The 18360-nt window shown below is 41.2% G+C and overlaps 2 protein-coding genes across 2 annotated transcripts in view; one reads left to right on the forward strand and one right to left on the reverse strand.

The window, feature by feature from the left end:
• Window positions 1-12900: 12900 nt before the first annotated feature.
• On the reverse strand, window positions 12901-14781 carry drc10 (dynein regulatory complex subunit 10; the record flags this gene model as incomplete). Its single annotated transcript, XM_083905123.1, has 5 exons — window positions 14745-14781; window positions 13718-14369; window positions 13441-13635; window positions 13289-13360; window positions 12901-13179 (listed from the first exon to the last, which is right to left on the reverse strand). The coding sequence occupies exons 2-5, from the start codon at window positions 14348-14350 to the stop codon at window positions 12901-12903; spliced, it is 1179 nt and encodes a 392-aa protein (XP_083761249.1). The 5' UTR covers window positions 14351-14369; window positions 14745-14781.
• Window positions 14782-15126: 345 nt separating this feature from the next.
• The window catches only part of tpcn1 (two pore segment channel 1), a 33380-nt gene continuing 30146 nt past the window's right edge, over window positions 15127-18360 (forward strand). The window contains exon 1 of the mRNA XM_083904958.1: window positions 15127-15739. Within this exon, the coding sequence (XP_083761084.1) occupies window positions 15649-15739 (91 nt within the window). The 5' untranslated portion in view covers window positions 15127-15648. The remainder of the gene's footprint in view (window positions 15740-18360) is intronic.

Genomic DNA, 18360 nt, shown 5'->3' on the forward strand with positions numbered 1-18360 from the left:
TCTGTTGTTTTTAATCAGTCCTCCTCATTTCCATTTTCGACATTACTCTACAACCATTTCCCCACAGGCAGGTGTTGATGTTCCTGTCTATGTCCACGTACGTCACTGTAAAAAAAACATTTGTGGCTCCTCCTCATCCTCCTCCTTCTGTTGTTGTTGTTGTTGTGCAAACTATGGTTATTTTTGTGTCATGATAAAGCAGTTTCTATATATTTTTCCCCCCCAGGTTTATTCATGCAGTAATTATGAATTAAGGAGTAAACCGAGAACAGATAATCATGATTCCTCTGTGAATTTGACGTGTGCGTGTGTGAGTGAATGTATGTGGAAAATGTTTGTTTTATTCACCTTTAATCCTCCTCATAATAGTATTTATTGCTCTAGATTTGAATATGTTGCTTTAACTTCTCATTTCACCCCCCCCTCTCCAGTCAAATGGTGATAAATACTTGTCTTTTTTTTCTGTTCTATGGAAACAAATACAGATTTATATACAGAAATGGAATAAATTTTAGAAAACGTTAGTTGCTCGTATTGTTCTTGTGTCGTGATTAGGCAACAAAGAGAGCGAGGGGGGGGGGGGGCGGGGCAAGCTTATTAACATTCCTCGTGTGGTATTTAAAGCACGTTGGGAAGTGGAAACTCTTTAAAGTGCCGTGCACTTTATCAGCTTCAATGCACGTATGAATATGTGGGAACCTGATAACAAAGCAGTAAAGTATTGTGTAAAAGTGTACGTAACTCTACTGTCTCAAACTGTCCCACTTAGCAGCGAATCCCCCTCCCTAGAGCAGCGTGGGTGCCGTGCATACCTTGTCCTGCCCGCTCTTATCTTTGACAGGTTGTTTGCCGTCGTTGGCCCAGCTGGACCCCCTCACTGTCAACCTGCTGCCCCTAAAGAGGAGGGTTCTGCTGGGTTAGAAGACAAAAGAAAGGTGGTGGTGGTGTTGGTGTTGGTGGTCCTCCCTCCCTCTCTCGTCTCTCCTGGCATCTCGTGTTTCTACGTCTCTCTCTTAACCTCTTACACCTCTTCCACCTGCTTGGCGGTTTATAGCTGTGAAACAACGGAGAGCAGTGAGACAGATTTATCTTCGGATTGCTGAACTTCTAATCCGGCCGAGTTTACACTTAATTGCGTAGTCGTATGTCTCTGGTTGTCGTTTCTCCCACCCCTCTCCTCCTCCTCCTCCTCCTCCTCTTTCTTCCTTTCTCTCTCTCTCTCGCTCTTTTCTCATACGCCATGAGGTCGGAGGTTAAGCAGGCAGCTCTTCAGAGGGTCTGTTCCTCCTTAACCCCTCGTCTCTCGTCGAAATCAGGCCAGAGAGAAGACGGAGGAGCAAAAAAAAGAGGAAAAAGGCGGAGGACGGGAGGAGGGGGAAGGAGAGAGTGAGCGCACCGGGGGCCTCTTGCTCTGAAGATGGATTTGCTTCACTTTATGTTGGCGTGTACAGTAACAGAGTTTGACCTGTGTGTGTTTGAGAGTTAGCAGCTCTGGGTAAAAGTGGTAAAGCAATATTTAGCACGGTCTGTCTCAATGTGTGTGTGTGTGTTTGTAATCCATCTGTGGAGGACTTTATCAGACACACTGGGTCAGGACAGTAGATGGATGAAGCTTTGTGATCAAAGAGCTGAAGTTTGTGCTTATCGTCATCTGCCTGACAACCCCACCCCCATCCTGACACACACACACACTAAACCCTCCACCAGGTCACTTCTGCATCTTTATTTAGTTTTTCAGTTTGCTTTTTTTAAATTTCAGTTTACTTTTTAGTTAATTCAACTAATGATTTAGTAGTTTTAGTCTTAGTTTTGCTTGTATTAAGATAAAGCCTTGACATCAAATCCTTTCATTTCATTCTTTAGCCTTTAATACCTGCAGGTAAATCAAAAGTAAAACTTCAGATGGTCTTAATTTCAGAATGAAGTTATTTTCACTGCTAGTTTTAGACTTTGTTTCCGTCAACTGTAATAACCCTGGCTCAGACAGCACCAAACTCTTTTTACATCGTTTCTTCTTCTTTTTTGGCCTGAGCACACGAGGCATCACATTTTTTAAAGGAAGAGAAGATTGACATTTTTTAAATGTCACTTATTTTGCCTGCAGACCTGATTTAGGTCTGTGGGTTGACAGAGTGCCGCTCGTGTTTTTCTCTGTAATATTTATTTTAAAAGCTACTGCAAAGACCTACAGAGCAATTTCTCCAGCAAAAAATCTTTTTTTAAAGACGTGAAAGAATGCTTGTATCGGCTCATTTCATTAGGCTGAAATATATCAGTTTAAGTAAATAAATAAATAAATAAATGAATGTGTACTTGCTTTGGAGTCGTGCGTCGTACAACTCTGAGAGGCACTTGTGTGATGTCCAGCATTAGTGATACCGTTCTATGTGGAATAAGTGGTCCGAGATGGAGTGTGATTGGTAAAGTTGATTATGGTTTGTCTCTATATGGCTCTGACGGTGCTCTGTCTCCGTGGGAGTAAATGGCGACAGCATATTCCGTCCTGACTAGGAAGTAAAAACGACCACTGCACTGGAATTCCACTGAGTCCTGTGTATAGAAAAACACTTAATAGAAAGTGGAGCTTTATCTGTGTTTTTTTCAGCATCACGTTTCAATAATATTGTGATTATTTTGTCCTAATATAGTATTATTTCTATAGTAATCACCAAGTAGTAGCTCGATATAATAATAATAAATACATTTCCATTTCCAAGCACTGTGGGGAATCGATTTATTGAAAGAGTGGTGTTCACCTCTGCTCCACTAGGGGGCAAAACACCCACTTTCAGCGTCTCCGTTTCAGGTTTAGCTTGTTGCTATATGTCGAGTGCCACTAACGGTCTTCTTGCCATGTAGGAACTCGGTGGTTCTCAAACGCTTTTATAGCAATCTCTTGACGTAACACCATTATCACCAACGTTAAAATACAGTGGCGTAAATAAATAGGTTGAGTAAAGTAGACTGCTTTGGGGGCAGTTGGACGCATTTGCTTGGACCGGTTTGGCTCAAATTGAACGTATACATGCAGTAGTAGATTTCAAATGGATAAAAACACGTTAGTCCAACTGAAACTGTACTAAAGTCAGACTAATATGTTTTCATGCGTTTTAAAAGTCCAGTTTTAATTGGACTAAAACAATATTTTTTCATGTAAACGTAATGAATGGGAAAAGTATTTTTTAATTTAAAGGCATTACAGTGAAAGTAGCCCATTTTTCATGACTTTAGAAATGGTATGTGGTATTACTTTAATATCATCTCCTTACTATAACATTACAACATACATCATAATATGACATTACCTAGCACATTATAACCATGTTTTTATTGTACCGTAATATAAAGTGTTACCTTTCTTTCTTTTCGTGTCTTTTCAGAAGCTCCGACATCAAACCAAAGCTTTTTATTGAGTAAGCTGCGTTTTCAAAGCATCATCTGACCGAAGCTGAGTGGAGATCATTGCGAAAAGATTTGACGGATGCATGAAACCGTTTTTGGTCAGCACATCTTAATACACTGGACCATAAGTATCTGTAATGAGAATCAGTAAACCTCCGTGTGGCACTAAAAGGACAGCACAATGGCAGCGCAATTACGTAAAAACAATGAATGCTTTGCCATTACGTGTGACGCAAGAAAGTAGGATGGCTTTATAGGAGGTTTATTCGAATGGCACGATCCATCCTTGCTGCTATTTAAAAGCCACAAGAACGGACTAATGCTGTTAAGCGCGGTATAGTAACAAGGCTCGGGGCCCAAGCTAATTTCCCCCCTAAATGAGAGTTTATGGCCGAAACGGCCCCGAAATCGCTGAAGTACATCTTAATATGAGCGTAAGAGCTGTCAAGGATAAGAGGCCAAGTAAGTGTGTGTTACTGGGAGTGGGGGAGTGGGGAGTAGGGGGTGGGGGGGGGGGGGTTTCGTGAGCTTGGGTCGTCCTGCATGTTGCGTCTGAGAGACAAAGAGAAAGGTCAAGGGTCAAACTAACAGCAGACAGGCCAGTGCAGGGTCAGCGGGCTCAGACTAACCTGATCAGTGATGGTTGTTTATCTGACGACCCTCAAACTGTCACCCCCTCTGGAACTGGAGCTGCCTCGTCATTCCCTTCATACACTTTTGGTAGAATTCAACAACTTAGTGCTACTTTTGAAGAATAGAAATATACTGTAAACTGTAACAGGGTCTCTGCAGGTTTTAACAAGTCAAATTTAAAGGGAAAATAAGTAGTTTATAGTGCCATCTAGAGGAGAGGCAGAAATTTACAACAAAGACCTGCTGCTCTGCTCACCCCCTCCCTTCCCTGAGCGCTACGGTATCCGCAGCTGGTCAAATGTCGTCCTTGTTGTCTTTCTCCGTGTCAGCAGATGAGGTTCGTGAGGCGAGGGAGAGGGCGGAGCTACCGCGGCCGTAGCAGACGAAGCGGAGAGAGAGGAGGCGGGACTTCCGCTACAAGTAAAGAGACGCTTGTTTTGTTCTCTCGCGTTTGTCCTTACAGGCTTCGGTAGAAACATGGCGTCTCGCTGCTAACAGTGGCTATGCAACCGCGGTCCACGGTCATGTTATTTTACATGACTTTTTGAAACACTACGAAAATGAAACAAAAACTATTATACAGCGACTAGACAATGCAGGAGCACATAATATGTATAAAAAAGTGGATTTTGGGTTATATAAACCCATAAATACTACATATTGTACCTTTAAGACTTTTTAAGACCACAATGAATACAATTTAAGACCCATTTCAAATACATACTGTCAAAAAAGTACAAAAGACATGAAGGAAAATTGGAGCTTGCAATTCGGCTTAGATGAGGGCTTTCGTTAAGTTTTCTCCGCTGCTATGCTAAGCAACACCGCGGCGCGCGCACAGCACGCTAGCTAATGGTGGGGTGTTCGGTAAATTCTCACCGGGCAGCACAGGTGACCTACTTTAGTTCCGTGTTGTAGTTATTGTTGTTATCGCATCCTCAAAAACAGAAACATTTCAAAGCGAGACTGAAGTTTATGCATGTTTTAAATAAACGTATCGTTAAAAGACCTTTCAAAATTCTATTTAAGACCTTTTATGAGATTTTAGGAGAATTTAAGACATTTTAAGGCCTTAAATTCAAATTATTGGATTTAAGACTTTTTTTAGACCCCGCGGATACCCTACGTAATGTGGTCCTCCAGAAAATCTCATGTATCATCTCCTCCTTTATTTGAAGGTGAAATATGTAGAATATGCTCAATAGGAAACTTTGGCCTTTAAAAACATTGACAGACTTTATGAAAATACGGAAAAAAAAAGACACTTGGACATCATATGTTTTATTTTTTCTATAAACATTGGACCTATTTAGTTAATTGAACTGTTAAATATCCACTGACAAAGTGGAAGAGAGCGTCAGCTAACCTAGCTAGCTAGCAGAGGCTCTATATTTTGCTTCCCCACACCAGCATTTCTTTAACTTCCTCTCCACATTCACCTCTTTATAGTTCAACGCAGCTACACTGCAGACTCTCTTATTTTCTTCCACTTTGGTTGAGACTTTTTTGAGAAGGGTAACGGGGCTTTTTAGGTCCAGTATTGTACAGTATTTGCAAGATTTAGCAGCTGGCTAAATGAGTTTGTGGCCTTCAAATTAAAGTTTATTTTGGGAATAAACGCACTGTACCATCCTCAATCTCCGATGACACATCGTCGTGCTTTAAGAGACTGAAATATAGAATATTATTGTGTTACACAACAGTAGCTACATCCCACAGGAGCAGGTCAAAACGAGAGCCTTCGTCTTGCCCCCGTTTTCGGGTTTTTTAAAAAAAGGACACTGTGATGTGAGCTAGAATAATTGTTTTAACTCCTAACATACCGCCCAGGTCCCGAGACCGGCAGCCAAACACAGGGACAGGGTGAAAGGGATAGAGACGCTGCCGCAGTGGGTGGTGGTGGGGGCTGCGGGCCGTCATGGAGCCAATGTCCCGTCTGATTACAGCCAGAGGACTGGAGAGGCACGCTAATCCCACACACACACACACACACACACACACACACACACACACAAATATAGATGCACACTCTCGGAGACAAAGACACACAATTAGCAAGACAGAGACGTGCACACACAGAGGTTTGTGCAGGTATTCGTGTAAGGACATGTGACTGACTTCAGTTAATAGGGACAGGGATACCCTAACCACAACCCTACACTCTTAGAAATAAAAGTGCTAAGTAGAACCATAAGGTTCTTCGGCTTGTCCTCATAGGAGAACCTTTTTTGGTTCCTTTTATAAAGGTTCCACCAAGAACCCTTTTAAAACCCTTTATTCAGGAAAGGGGTTTTTAAAGGGTTCTCTGGATCAAAATGGTAATTTCTGGAACCATTAGTGTTACCAAGAACCCTTGGAAAATCAAATAGTTTCCAGGTAGAACCTCAGCCCCTGTAGAAGAACACTTTTGGAACCCTTATTTCTAAGAGTGTAAGCAGAGGGTTGTGCCTCATAAGGACCAGGCTTTAATGTCAAGGTCAGTGTTTGTGTCAGAAAGGGTCCTTAAGAGCCAACACAAACTAATATACACATGCACACGCACACACACACACACACACAGGTTGGTTCAGCTATTCCTCTCAGGACCGTGGATTGACTTCTATTCATTTTGACAGCCTAAACAAAGCCTCTTACCTAATCTTAATCATAACCTTAACCATATTTAAATTTGTCCAAATTAAGCCCTAAACTTTCCTCAGATATGAGGTTTTGCCACATTAAGACCAGGTTTTGTTCTCTATTAGGACAACTGAAGTACACACACACACACACACCAACACACACTAACAATATTCAATCCAGAGATTACACCCCGTGCCCTCTGACCTCGGTCCACGTCCCCTGTCCAGACAGGACACGCAGCATAATGATATCACTAGCAGCAGGACGTCACTTCGCCGCTTCTGCTCATTTGCTCACAGTACAACAGTCCGACCGCGGCTCCTCACAGTCTCCTGTTTCTGAACAAAGCAACATTGTCAGGTCACCATTGTGCCTGTGGCCAGAGCGGGGACCGCGGCTTTGAGCTCACGTTACTGTATTTATGCAGAGATCTTATTAATTAAATTAAACTATATTGTTTAGTCTTTACTGAGAAATGTCCACGAAAAGTTTCCTTTTTATCCATTTATTTCATTACTTCACGGCCTTTATTTTGTGCGTCCACTTCCTGACATCTTCCTCCCTCTCTCTCTCTCCACCTCAGCTGCCTGCATCTTCCCACCAACTTGTACTCATGTACACACACATGTTTGCAAACAGGACAGACAAGACCACTGCTGTGAGACAAACACAAACATCAATAAACAAACAAATCCTTTCATACACCCCCCCCCCACACACACACACACACACACACACACCCCTCCAAACACCTCCACTGCAGCCCCGTTTTATCGCCCCCATTGTTTGCCAGCAGCAGCGAGTGGTTGTTAGGTTCTTAGCGAAGAGCACTTTTGTGATCTTGTCTCATTATTAATAGATGGTGTCAGAGAGTCAGCGGAGCTCTCTGTCTGACAAGGCATTAGCATAAACACGGACTTCCCCTCAATATCTGTTTGCATCACACTGTTGACCTTTAATTATGGATGGTCCGAATGTTTGCTACCTGTTCACTCAACTGTGGGTGCATGTGTGCGTGTGTGTGTGTGTGTGTGCGCGTGTTCTTGTTTGGGTATCTTTGTGAGGACCAAGGACATTTTGGAAAGTGAGGACATTTTGCCTGGTCCACACGTTTTATCACCATTAAAGGGGCTTTTTAAGGGTTAAGATTGCCAGACCACCCCCAATTGATTTCATGTGGCCCGCCACTTATTTTTGTGAAGTTAAAGTCAAAACTGACCTTTGACCTCTTCGCACGTGTGTTCTATTGTTAGCAGTTAGCCGCATAAACGTTTAACGATATCTTAATCATATTAAAACATTACATTATGTATATCACATTATTATATGCAACACATTCAACATTAATTATATATATAAGGCCGTTTAGTGGTTTAATTGCAGTTGGCCACGTGCTATTATTTATCTAAATATTCTATTTCTGTCTATTTTTGTAATCTACAGATTTATTTTGCATCGAGCATTGAGTTCCATGTCATTCCATGTCAAAACAAAGGCTTTTACTTTGAAATGCTGTGAAGAATTAACATGTGTTTACTGTGTAATGTGGTGTCATGATGAAATATCGTGATTTTTTTGGGGGCTTTTTTTCCAGCTGACCGGCTCACTCCTGACCAGACTAGATGTCCGTTGGCCGCCAGGTCATTTGGCTTTGAAACCCCTGCCCTGAGAAAAATAAGACATTTTTACAATGTATAAAATAGTATAGAAATTAAATTATGTTTCCATATAGAACAGATGATTGATTTGAGCGAGTGAAGTTTTCAGATGTCTGATAGGAGGGAGTTGTTGGATAGTGAGGTGGATGAAGACAGGCAACTGCTTGGGGCCCCGAGCCGATAGGGGGCCCCAAAGCCCATTTATATTGTTTTATAATGTGGGTTCTTTACAGTGTAATGTATTTTTTTTTTTACTACGTTTATATAGTTTTTTAAAAGCTATTTACAATATTTTATTGTTCTTTACATTTATATTTTCACATACTTTTTAATTACAAGGTTTATCCATGTTATTTCATTCATTTTGAAAAAAAAAAAAATATTTTGAAGTGACATTTTTCGTTGGCGTCAGATTATTTGTAACATAATGGTGATGAACACTGGTTGGAAGGAAGGGCCCCCCTGGGAATTTTTGCTTAGGGCCCCTACAGACTCTAGAATCGCCTCTGTGTACAGACAGAAAGGTGTGTAGAAGTGAGGGAATGGATGATTTTTACAGGTGAGCAGCAGAATCCTGAGCTCAGTGTGAGCCGGGATCACACATTAACTTCTTCGACACCACGACCACAGCCCGTCGCTGCATGTTCTAAAACCACAAAACTTTATGAATCCGGCAGGGGAGATAGATTTAAATGATGGTAAACGATACAAATTCCACGACGCACCGTCATTGATTTTGATTAAACGGCACTTACTGTAAAGAGAGCGTAATTCGCTAATGCACGGAAACAATACTATATACGTGCAACATTAACTGGTTTAAACAAGTTACTCTGAGGTTAATAACGACAGAGATGAACACTGCTTGCTCGTATTTATTATCTTCCTCGTGCTTTTTTCGTGGACTCGTCTCCCTCTCCTTGTCCTCCTCAGATGTTAAAAGGTCTGCTGGTGTTTACACGAGTGTGAGGTCTCCATCTCTACCTGACTCAACACGATATAGATAATAGCATCATTCCATTAGTATTAATACAGTAATCTGTGTGTGTGTTTGAGTGCACACTCAGTGAGCCGCTCATCAAAAATGGATACAGCCGCATCTCTGCCTGCAGCTATCTGTGTTGTTGTTTTTTCCCCTTCACTAGCTTTTGCCGTCCTCATATGTGTGTGTGTGTGTGTGTGTGTGCATTTAAATGCATGTATTCATAAACCACATTTACATCAGATGCCTCTCTGTGCCTCTGCTGTACTGTCACAGTCAGCAGAGGCATCTTTCGTCACCACGCCTGATGATTGTTATGCAGAAAATAGAAGCACACAGTATTTCCATTAAAGCGGGCTAATGCCACCTTTTTCCCTCCTGTCACCACGTATGCCTTCAGCCTCCTGTGTGAACACGAACTGTCAACTTACCATTAACTCTCAAGTCTTAACCAGCGCTGCATCTTCAGGTGATGACAAGATTCTTTAGCTGTGAACATGCACGTGTCCTGCTATTGGGAATATTCTCCATCCTGTGATGTTGCATAGAAATCTTATCTGGATCTACAGATTTCACATAAACACAAAATTGTTCACAAACAAGGGTTGTGGTGTTTTGTGAGATGATATGGACTTTCATAATGTTGTGTTTCTTAAATGTGATATATTTCCTGTTTTCTTTGCTCCATATAACAAAGAAATCATGAAAAACTCAATCATTAAGTAAGTTGCAGCTCTAGTCGATAGATGTTTTGTGAAATGTTGTAGGGCGCTGACCGTCTGAGCTTCTTTATGGATCTTTCAGTTTGAAAAATCATCGTCTTTACTGAGTGGAAACTGGTCGTGACGCCACCCACAAGAATCTGAAATCCCGTTTTTTGAAGCCTCCAGAATCGTGATTTGACAAATCAATGCCATGTTGATGTTTTGCAACTGGGAGTTCTGAGGCCTCGCCGGCAACCGCAGGCTGCTATTGGACGATACCAGCTGTCAATCAAACTGGTGTCCACTCATAATATGTATTGTCTATTTCCCTCTAAATATAATTCACAAAATTGACATAATTAGCCATTAAAAACCGCCCTCTTATGGCCAGTCCCTCCTGGTTTATACTCCCTGACTGACAGAGGAAACTGGGACTCTGTCTCTTCTATACATGTTCGCTCGTGTAGATTCTATAACTACTTCCTCTTTTTTAGTTTCTCTAATGTTTTGGTTGCATTGCATGACCCAGTGACAGGTCAGCGGGAGTTTATTTCCCCACGTCTCTCAATCATCCTTTGATCTGATGTATGGCCTTAACAATTTCACACAACTGATCTTGTGTCTGACATGTTTACTTAAAAAAGTGTGTTATCTGTGTCTGTCAGTCCAGTGTCAGGTGACAGACACGGTTGGTGTGTGTGTGTGTGTGTGTGTGTGTGTGTGTGTGTGTGTGTGTGTGTGTGTGTGTGTGTGTGTGTGTGTGTGTGTGTGTGTGTGTGTGTGTGTGTGTGTTCTTGTACTTGCGCCATACTGAGGACCAGTGAGGGTTTTTAACCAACAAAGTGAGGACATTTTTACGGATTGAGGACATTTTGGTCGGTCCTCACTTTGTTTTCATTGAAATCACTTCCTTATGTTTCTATAACATGCTATACTCTGTTTGTCAAAAAAAAAAAAAAATCACATTTTGGACGACATACTATATAGTATGACTTTTTTTTCAAATTTTGGACCAAACATTTTGCGTCAATTTTTTTTTCAAATTTTGGACTAAACATCTTGGGTCCAAATTTTTTTTTCAAATTTTGGACCAAAAATTTTGCGTCAATTTTTTTTCAAATTATTGACCGAACATTTTGGGTCCAATTTTTTGTTTCAAATTTTGGACCAAAAATGTTGCATCAATTTTTTTTCAATTTTTTTTTCAAATTTTGGACCAAACATTTTACGTCAATTTTTTTTTCAAATTTTGGACTAAACATCTTGGGTCCAAATTTTTTTTTCAAATTTTGGACCAAACATTTTGCGTCAATTTTTTTTTCAAATTTTGGACTAAACATCTTGGGTCCAAATTTTTTTCAAATTTTGGATGACAGTATAGTATGACGTTTTTGTCAAATTTTGGGTCCACACATTTTTTTTTTCAAATTTTGGACCAAACATTTTGGGTCCAATTTTTTTTTCAAATTTTGGACCAAAAATTTTGCATCCATTTTTTTTCAAATATTGGACCAAAAATTTTGGGTCCAATTTTTTTACATTTTGGATCACAGTATAGTATGACGTTTTTGTCAAATTTTGGGTCCAATTTTTTTTTCAAATTAAATTTTAGTAGATGACATTCATGAAGTAGATATTTGTAATTGTGATGATTTATAAAGTGGAAATGCTGGTCCTCACTTTGTCAGCTCTTTTACCCGGTCCTTAGTATGCAGCAAGTACATGAGTGTGTGTGTGTGTGTGTGTGTGTGTGTGTGTGTGTGTGTGTGTGTGTGTGTGTGTGTGTGTGTGTGTGTGTGTGTGTGTGTGTGTGTCCGTCCGTCCGTCCGTCCGTGGAAAGGTGTGATATTTAGTGTGATTATCGAGCTTAAAGTGGGAAAAACTAAGTCGTCCAGACAGATAATAACCGAGTGTCCATCAAAGATGAGTGACTAGCTTAAACAATAGTTTAAGAATTCAACTGAGATCACAAAATAACAACATTTATCTGAGACTAGAATTCAGATAAATGTGAATTGATTTAATTAATCAACCTTTAATTAGGTTGATTAATTAAATCCGAAGATAGCAGACAACAATACTACTTCAAACTATTTCCAAATGGGTTCAAACTAGCTCTCTGTCTGTTTCTCAGTTTAGCAGCATGTAGATCTCATGTTTTCCCAGTGACGGTACTGCACTGCACACAGGAAGTGATTTGTCTCATGTCAAGACAGTCGGGAGGCAACAGCCACATTGCACGAGTAAAGCGAGACGGCTGCAAAACAAGTTGGAATACGACTCAAAGAAGCAACCATGAAAAGGTTCCAGAAGATAATTCTATTGCTTTAAAATGGGTTTTGATGGGATTCGTGTGTCTTGCCCCTGCCTCTGTATACGCATAACCCTCATTCATTTCACTGTCATATTGAACAGGCCTTGATTAGAACACACAAAATGGTTCTGATAGTGTTTTATTTCAGGTAAAAATGTACTTAACGTTGATGGTTCAGTCACTTCTTCCTGCTGTTTGCATGCCTGTAAAATGAATGTGATTTAATATCATAGGTAATTGATTATTTAGGATATAAGAGTCTGTACTGCCACCCTGTGGCCATTCAAAGAAACAGCAGCTGGTGTGTCCATATGGATGAGCCTTTGTTTTGACTTTATACTGGAGTTAATCAGCGCATAAAAGACCATATAATACAAATAATAATAATAATAATAATAATAATAATGATATTAATAAAAAACTGACATATTTCAGTGCTGCTTTTTCATAGTTTGACGTCGTCTGCAGCATCACAGCAGAAATATTACATGTCACCCTCTATATTCTGTAAATGAATACCAGTTTAAAACATAACTTTATTTAATTGAGAAGACACACAATGTTTTGTAGCACCAGGGTGATGATTTATTTCTTCTTGCCTTTTCCTTTTTTGGCCTTCTTGTTTTTGCCCTTGTTCTTCAAGGCCTTGCGGGTACAGTAGCCTCTCCACCACGCTTGGGCCAAAACAGCAGCTCTGGTCTTCAGCTGCAGCTCCTCCATCTCCAGCCGTCTCTGCTCCTCTGCCTGTCGACGCTTCTCCAGGATCAGGTCGCACTCCTCCTCCAAGACAGAAAATGGCTTCTCCAGCATCCTCAGCTCGTCCTCCTCCCTCTCGTGATCGATTTCGTTCAACTCCAGGTCGGCCTGAGAGAGGCGACGGTGGCAAACAGAGACACATTTGTCCTATATATCGTGAAAAAAGTATGAACCAAATCAGATCAAACTCCGTCTTTGTGCTGCAAAGAGTTTGTACCTGGATTTCTTCCACTTCACTGTCAAATTTTTGAAGCAAGTATTCGATTGCTGTCTCTACTTTTTCATTTTCCTGCCGTGGAAGAAAACAACAACAACAACATACAAGTCAATATTGTTTTTAACAAAATGAAACTCTAAAACTAAACGTACCTCTTGCAGTATTCTCTCTGCCTGCCTGTTCTCAAGGATCAAATTTCTGAGCCGAATCTTCAGTTGATCAATTTCCTGTTGCATGCTGGCCTGTCTCGCAGAGATGTTGACTTGTGGCTGACTCTTCTTCTCTTCGAGCAGTGACGTGAAAGATACTTCCTGCACATTTTTGATTTCAATGTTTTTCTGAGCAATCTGTGAAGAAAAAAAACAAAACAGAAACAACAGGTAAGATGGAGAAGGACAATTTGCAACATCCTTTTTTTTTGCATCTCACCTTTGCATCTATTTGCATCTTCGCTGCAGCTACTTCTTCTTCCAGAGAAGCCAAGTTCTCCAGATCATCGGCCGGGGACGAAGAAGAAGAAGAAGAAGACGCAGACTTGTGGAGGACCAGCTGCGACTCCTCATCCAGACTTGTCAGCAGTTTGTCTACTATATAGCCGTGAAACCTCTTAAGCCCTTTAATTAGCTTGCACTCACTCTCTCCGACTTCCATTCCTTCCTTTGCCTTCAAATGAAAAATGGCATCTGGATGGGAGCGGAAAAGCCTGAGCAGATCCCTGACTGAGTTCTTGATGTCCGCTTCATGCTGAGCTCTCCTCCTCTCTCCATCTTCTCCCTGTGATTCCTGCTTGACATCCTTCAGTGTCGCTCCCAGTCTTTCACATAATAGTTGATGCTTTTTAAGTTCCTCTTCCACGACTCTTGAGGCGCTGTTTAAATGCAGCAGAGCAGGCAGTGTTGCCACAGTCTCTACTTGACTGATGCAGTTTTCCAATATGCGTGAGATGCGCTGAGCCTCAACTGAGAGCAGCGTCTTCTGTGGTCGGCCATTGTTCTTCAAAACAGCCACAATTTGGATCTTTGCCTTTGTTGTTGGCACAACTGTTGCCCCCTTTGTAGACATAGGGTATACTGTACAGGCACTGTAGGACAATAGTAAAGTAAAGCTGTAAAATCTGCATATTATTATAGATATGAACATCTATATTTCATTTGAGAAAAGCCATATCAGGTGAAAGATTGTTTTATTGTCACTGCATACATAAAGAGCTTCCATTAAAGTGCACAAAAACAAACAACAAGCAACAAAAATAGGATAAAAACAAATGGGAAACAGAGTAGAAAAAGAATGCACTCGTCAGTTGCAGCTAACCATTAGGTAACATGAGATTACAGTACGTTTCAGATACTTTTAATCTTTTTTTTAGTATTTATATTTATTTCTGCAGTTATACATTTAGCTTAATATTGTATAAGTACTTGTTTGATATGAAGAAGTGAGAGTATGAGACACATACCAGTCACCTCGTCTGTTAACCGCAGGCGGAAGTTGTCGTTTTTTTCTTTTTCGTTTACTCCGTTGCCAGGTTACCACATAATACGGATGTCAACATTAAATCACGTGCACCTACTGACGCAGGGAAATAAAACACGCATATACATATATGAGTGTGACAGTTAATTATTAAATGAATAAATAATTCAATAAAACAATGCACTGTTGTATGTTACAAGGGTTTCACAGCACTGGCAGCGACTTTTATTTTGGAAATTTGGGAAACAGCCAGTGCCGTAAATCATTTTGGTGTCGCAAAAGTTTGTTGATATAGCGGTACTGCTCCCCCCGTGTTCTTGCTGCTGCTGCTTCTTCGTCTGTTTGGCTAGTGTGTACTTTGTGTCGTCGCGTATGAGAGACATTAATCTCTTAATTTAACCTGTGCAATTTTGGTGTCCATGAAAAGTGACAACAACAACAACAACAACAACGCGCACATGATACGACATGTCGAAGACAGTCCGGTGTGCGGGTGACGACGCCGTGACGGACACAGACACGGACACGGACTATGTCAGCTTGTTCGCCGCGGTGACAGAACTGCTCGATGCGGTCAGAGATGTCATCTGGGACCGAGTGTGAAAGCATCACGCCTTGTTTGCTTCACGTCTCTTAAAAAAAAAGAAAAAAAAAGTGCCACTTCCCGTGACACCAGAGACGTTTTGTTTTCAATTATCCGTTTGCTATCCCTGTAGCTAGCGCCCGCGTACTCGGTTCGTTAGCCAACAACCAGGGGCTAATAAGATGTGCAGCTGTCTTACTTCGTTTTGCACAACAAACCGTTAAGGTTTTTTTGTGTTTTTTTTAAGCTAGTTTCGATGATCTCCAGCTGCTGAACATACATTAATCCACAGTGAGCTGCTAGCATGGATTCTGACGACGACGTTCCTCTTATCTTGACCTGGGACGAAGCAAACAGCGATCTGCTGACCGAGGACACAGAGAGAGGAGACGAGAGTGAGTTTTACTTTGAAATTTGCTAATTTCTTTTAATTATTAGACTTCAACTGTGGTCTTGAAAATGTTGTTGCTATTAAAGGTCCACTGTGTAACATGTAGGTACAATTATCTTTCATTTGGCTGAAACTGAATACAATACTGATTGTACGCGTTGTTGTTTTTCATTACCCCAGAATATACCTTTATATATTTACATCAAGAGCCAGGTCAGCTGTATGGGGGCTGCCATATTGGTCCACCATGTTTTTACAGTACAGTAGCCCGCAAAGGACAAACTATATTGGTGCTTTTTTTACTTGACAGCTCTAGCTTGGCTTGGCTTGGCTTGACTACACGGTTTGGGTGTCACGCACATCATTTTCTATAATAGTACATCTTTAATGTGGATGGGGTCGTCATAGCACGGCTGCACGAAAATACACAGATGTCGTTTTAAAGGTGCCATATGTAAGAATACCGGGGTCTTTGTGGTTTCGGCAGCTAAGACTCTACTGACTGCAATGATTGGTAGACAGCGGTAGGTGGCGCCACATGCCAAAACGTGATTTCAAAACATAAAGATGATTTGGTTAGCAAAACATTTTTTTTAATGCAAATGTATTTGGCTGTGCTGTTGTTGGTGGTGAGTTCAGTTTGTTATATGGACATTATTCCTGAGTCACATATTAGGAGGATTTTATGGCCAGTTGCTTTAGATTTATCACATAATGCACCTTTAAATATGCGACACAAACTAGACACAGTAACCGAACTGAAATACGGCTAAAAAGGTTGTGATTCGGCTCACGATCGCCGACTTTCGGCAGACTTCTGCTAAATTTTTAGATTTTAGAAATGTCCTTGCTGAATGTTGGCGATAACGCATGTTTTATGTCTTATAAACTGATCTACAACAGTTCGGCAAAGAAACACGTCTTTCTAGTAGCATGAAATGACTCAGCACAAATGGGTTTACTCGAGTTTGTGATGTTGTTATTGGTATCGGACATGAAAAAGTGGCATCGTGCCATCTCTTGTCTGACGTACATAAAGGCTCAGAAAGGCTTTAAAATTATTAAAATGATTATTCATGAATAACTGTGGGTGTTGTATTCCATTTATGCCAGTAAATCATTCTAAATGTTTCAGACTGAGCTTTCAAAGCAGAAAAAAGTACACTCACTAGCAGATTGCAGATCCACTCGCCTCTCCGTCACGAAAGCATATAAACCATAAAGCAAGGCCATTGCTTAAAGTACATATTAAAAGCTTATTCTAAAGCTACAAAATTATTATTTCTTATTATTTTTATAGCGAGGTTACACTTAAACAAACATACGTTTAGGTGGTTTATTGGAATATTGTCAATAAACCCACCTAAATGTTACACACTGGATATTTAATAGCTTTAAATCCAATTCAGAGTTTTAGATTAATATATTTAAAGCATTATATAGACAACTTTTGTATATGATGTAATAGCAGTTGAACATAATAGCAGTGTTTGTTGTGCTATGAGGTCAGTGCTCATCATCTACTCACCGGGTTTTGCGTTTGGTGCACTTTCATGTCGACAAACGGCTGCACGTCGTCGTCGTCGTCCAGGCCCACGCCGCTGTAGCTTTACTGTGATCACATGTGTGTGTGTGTGTGTGTATGTATGTGTGTATCCATGCGTCTGCTGCACATGGTTACCCTGTGTCGCCTTTGTGTTCCTCACACATAAGCTACAAAATGACCCACCTGAGAAACTGCTGCCTCAGCGGACGTGCACCCCTCAGCCCCTCCCTGTTGCTCATGGGCAGCGTGTGTGTGTGTGTGTGTGTGTTTGTAGCCTGTGTCTCTGTGTGTGAGCCTTCTCATTTTCTCTGGCGTTGGAAGTGAACAGGAAGCACAGAGGAGTTTTTCCCTCAGGATATCTAGGAGTGGTGGACAAGGAGGGGAACTATCACAGAACTCTAAGAGAGAGATTGAACTTGGACACTGAGACAGAAGGCTGCATTGTATCACCTCAGTGACACACTCTGTGGATAGAAAACATTGTTTTTGTTTTGGTGGTGGTGGTGGTGGCGGCGGGGTGGATCCTGCAAATCATCACTAAAGTATATTTTTACCCAGCTGATTCTGTTTGTGTTTCTACGAGCCTGACCTCAACATGTCATTGAGCGGGAGCTCCAAACGTGTCATTGTTCCTTCACAAATGAGGGGTTGCAGCGGCTCACGGAAGGCACAGGGTAAACTCCTGTGAGGATGACAGTCGGGGCTGGAATTTAATCTTCGCACCTCAGCTCTATCTGCTGCCATCATGCTGGACAGGAAGTGCCTGCGACTGCATTTTTGAGTCTCGTACAGTGTCTGCTCAGTGTTATTCCAAGGACGTGTGACTGAAACAGAAACATGTGATGAGCGGCGTGCGGGGAAGGAAGATCACCCAGAGAGAGGCTCGCACCACGCAGCTGTAGAGAGACACGTGGAATGACCTAATAGTCAAAAACAATCTGTACAATGGCATGCTGTTGTCACGCTGTTATTGGATAGATAGATGCTTTCAGCGTCCTCCTGAAGTTTTTTCATGCTTCATATTGCAGCGCTGTATTGATTCCTCCTGTGGTTCGTTTATCTGTCTCCTGGATCAAAGT

The sequence above is a fragment of the Microchirus variegatus genome (genome assembly GCF_963457635.1).
Source record: "Microchirus variegatus genome assembly, chromosome: 18".
Classification (NCBI taxonomy): Eukaryota; Metazoa; Chordata; class Actinopteri; order Pleuronectiformes; family Soleidae; genus Microchirus; species Microchirus variegatus.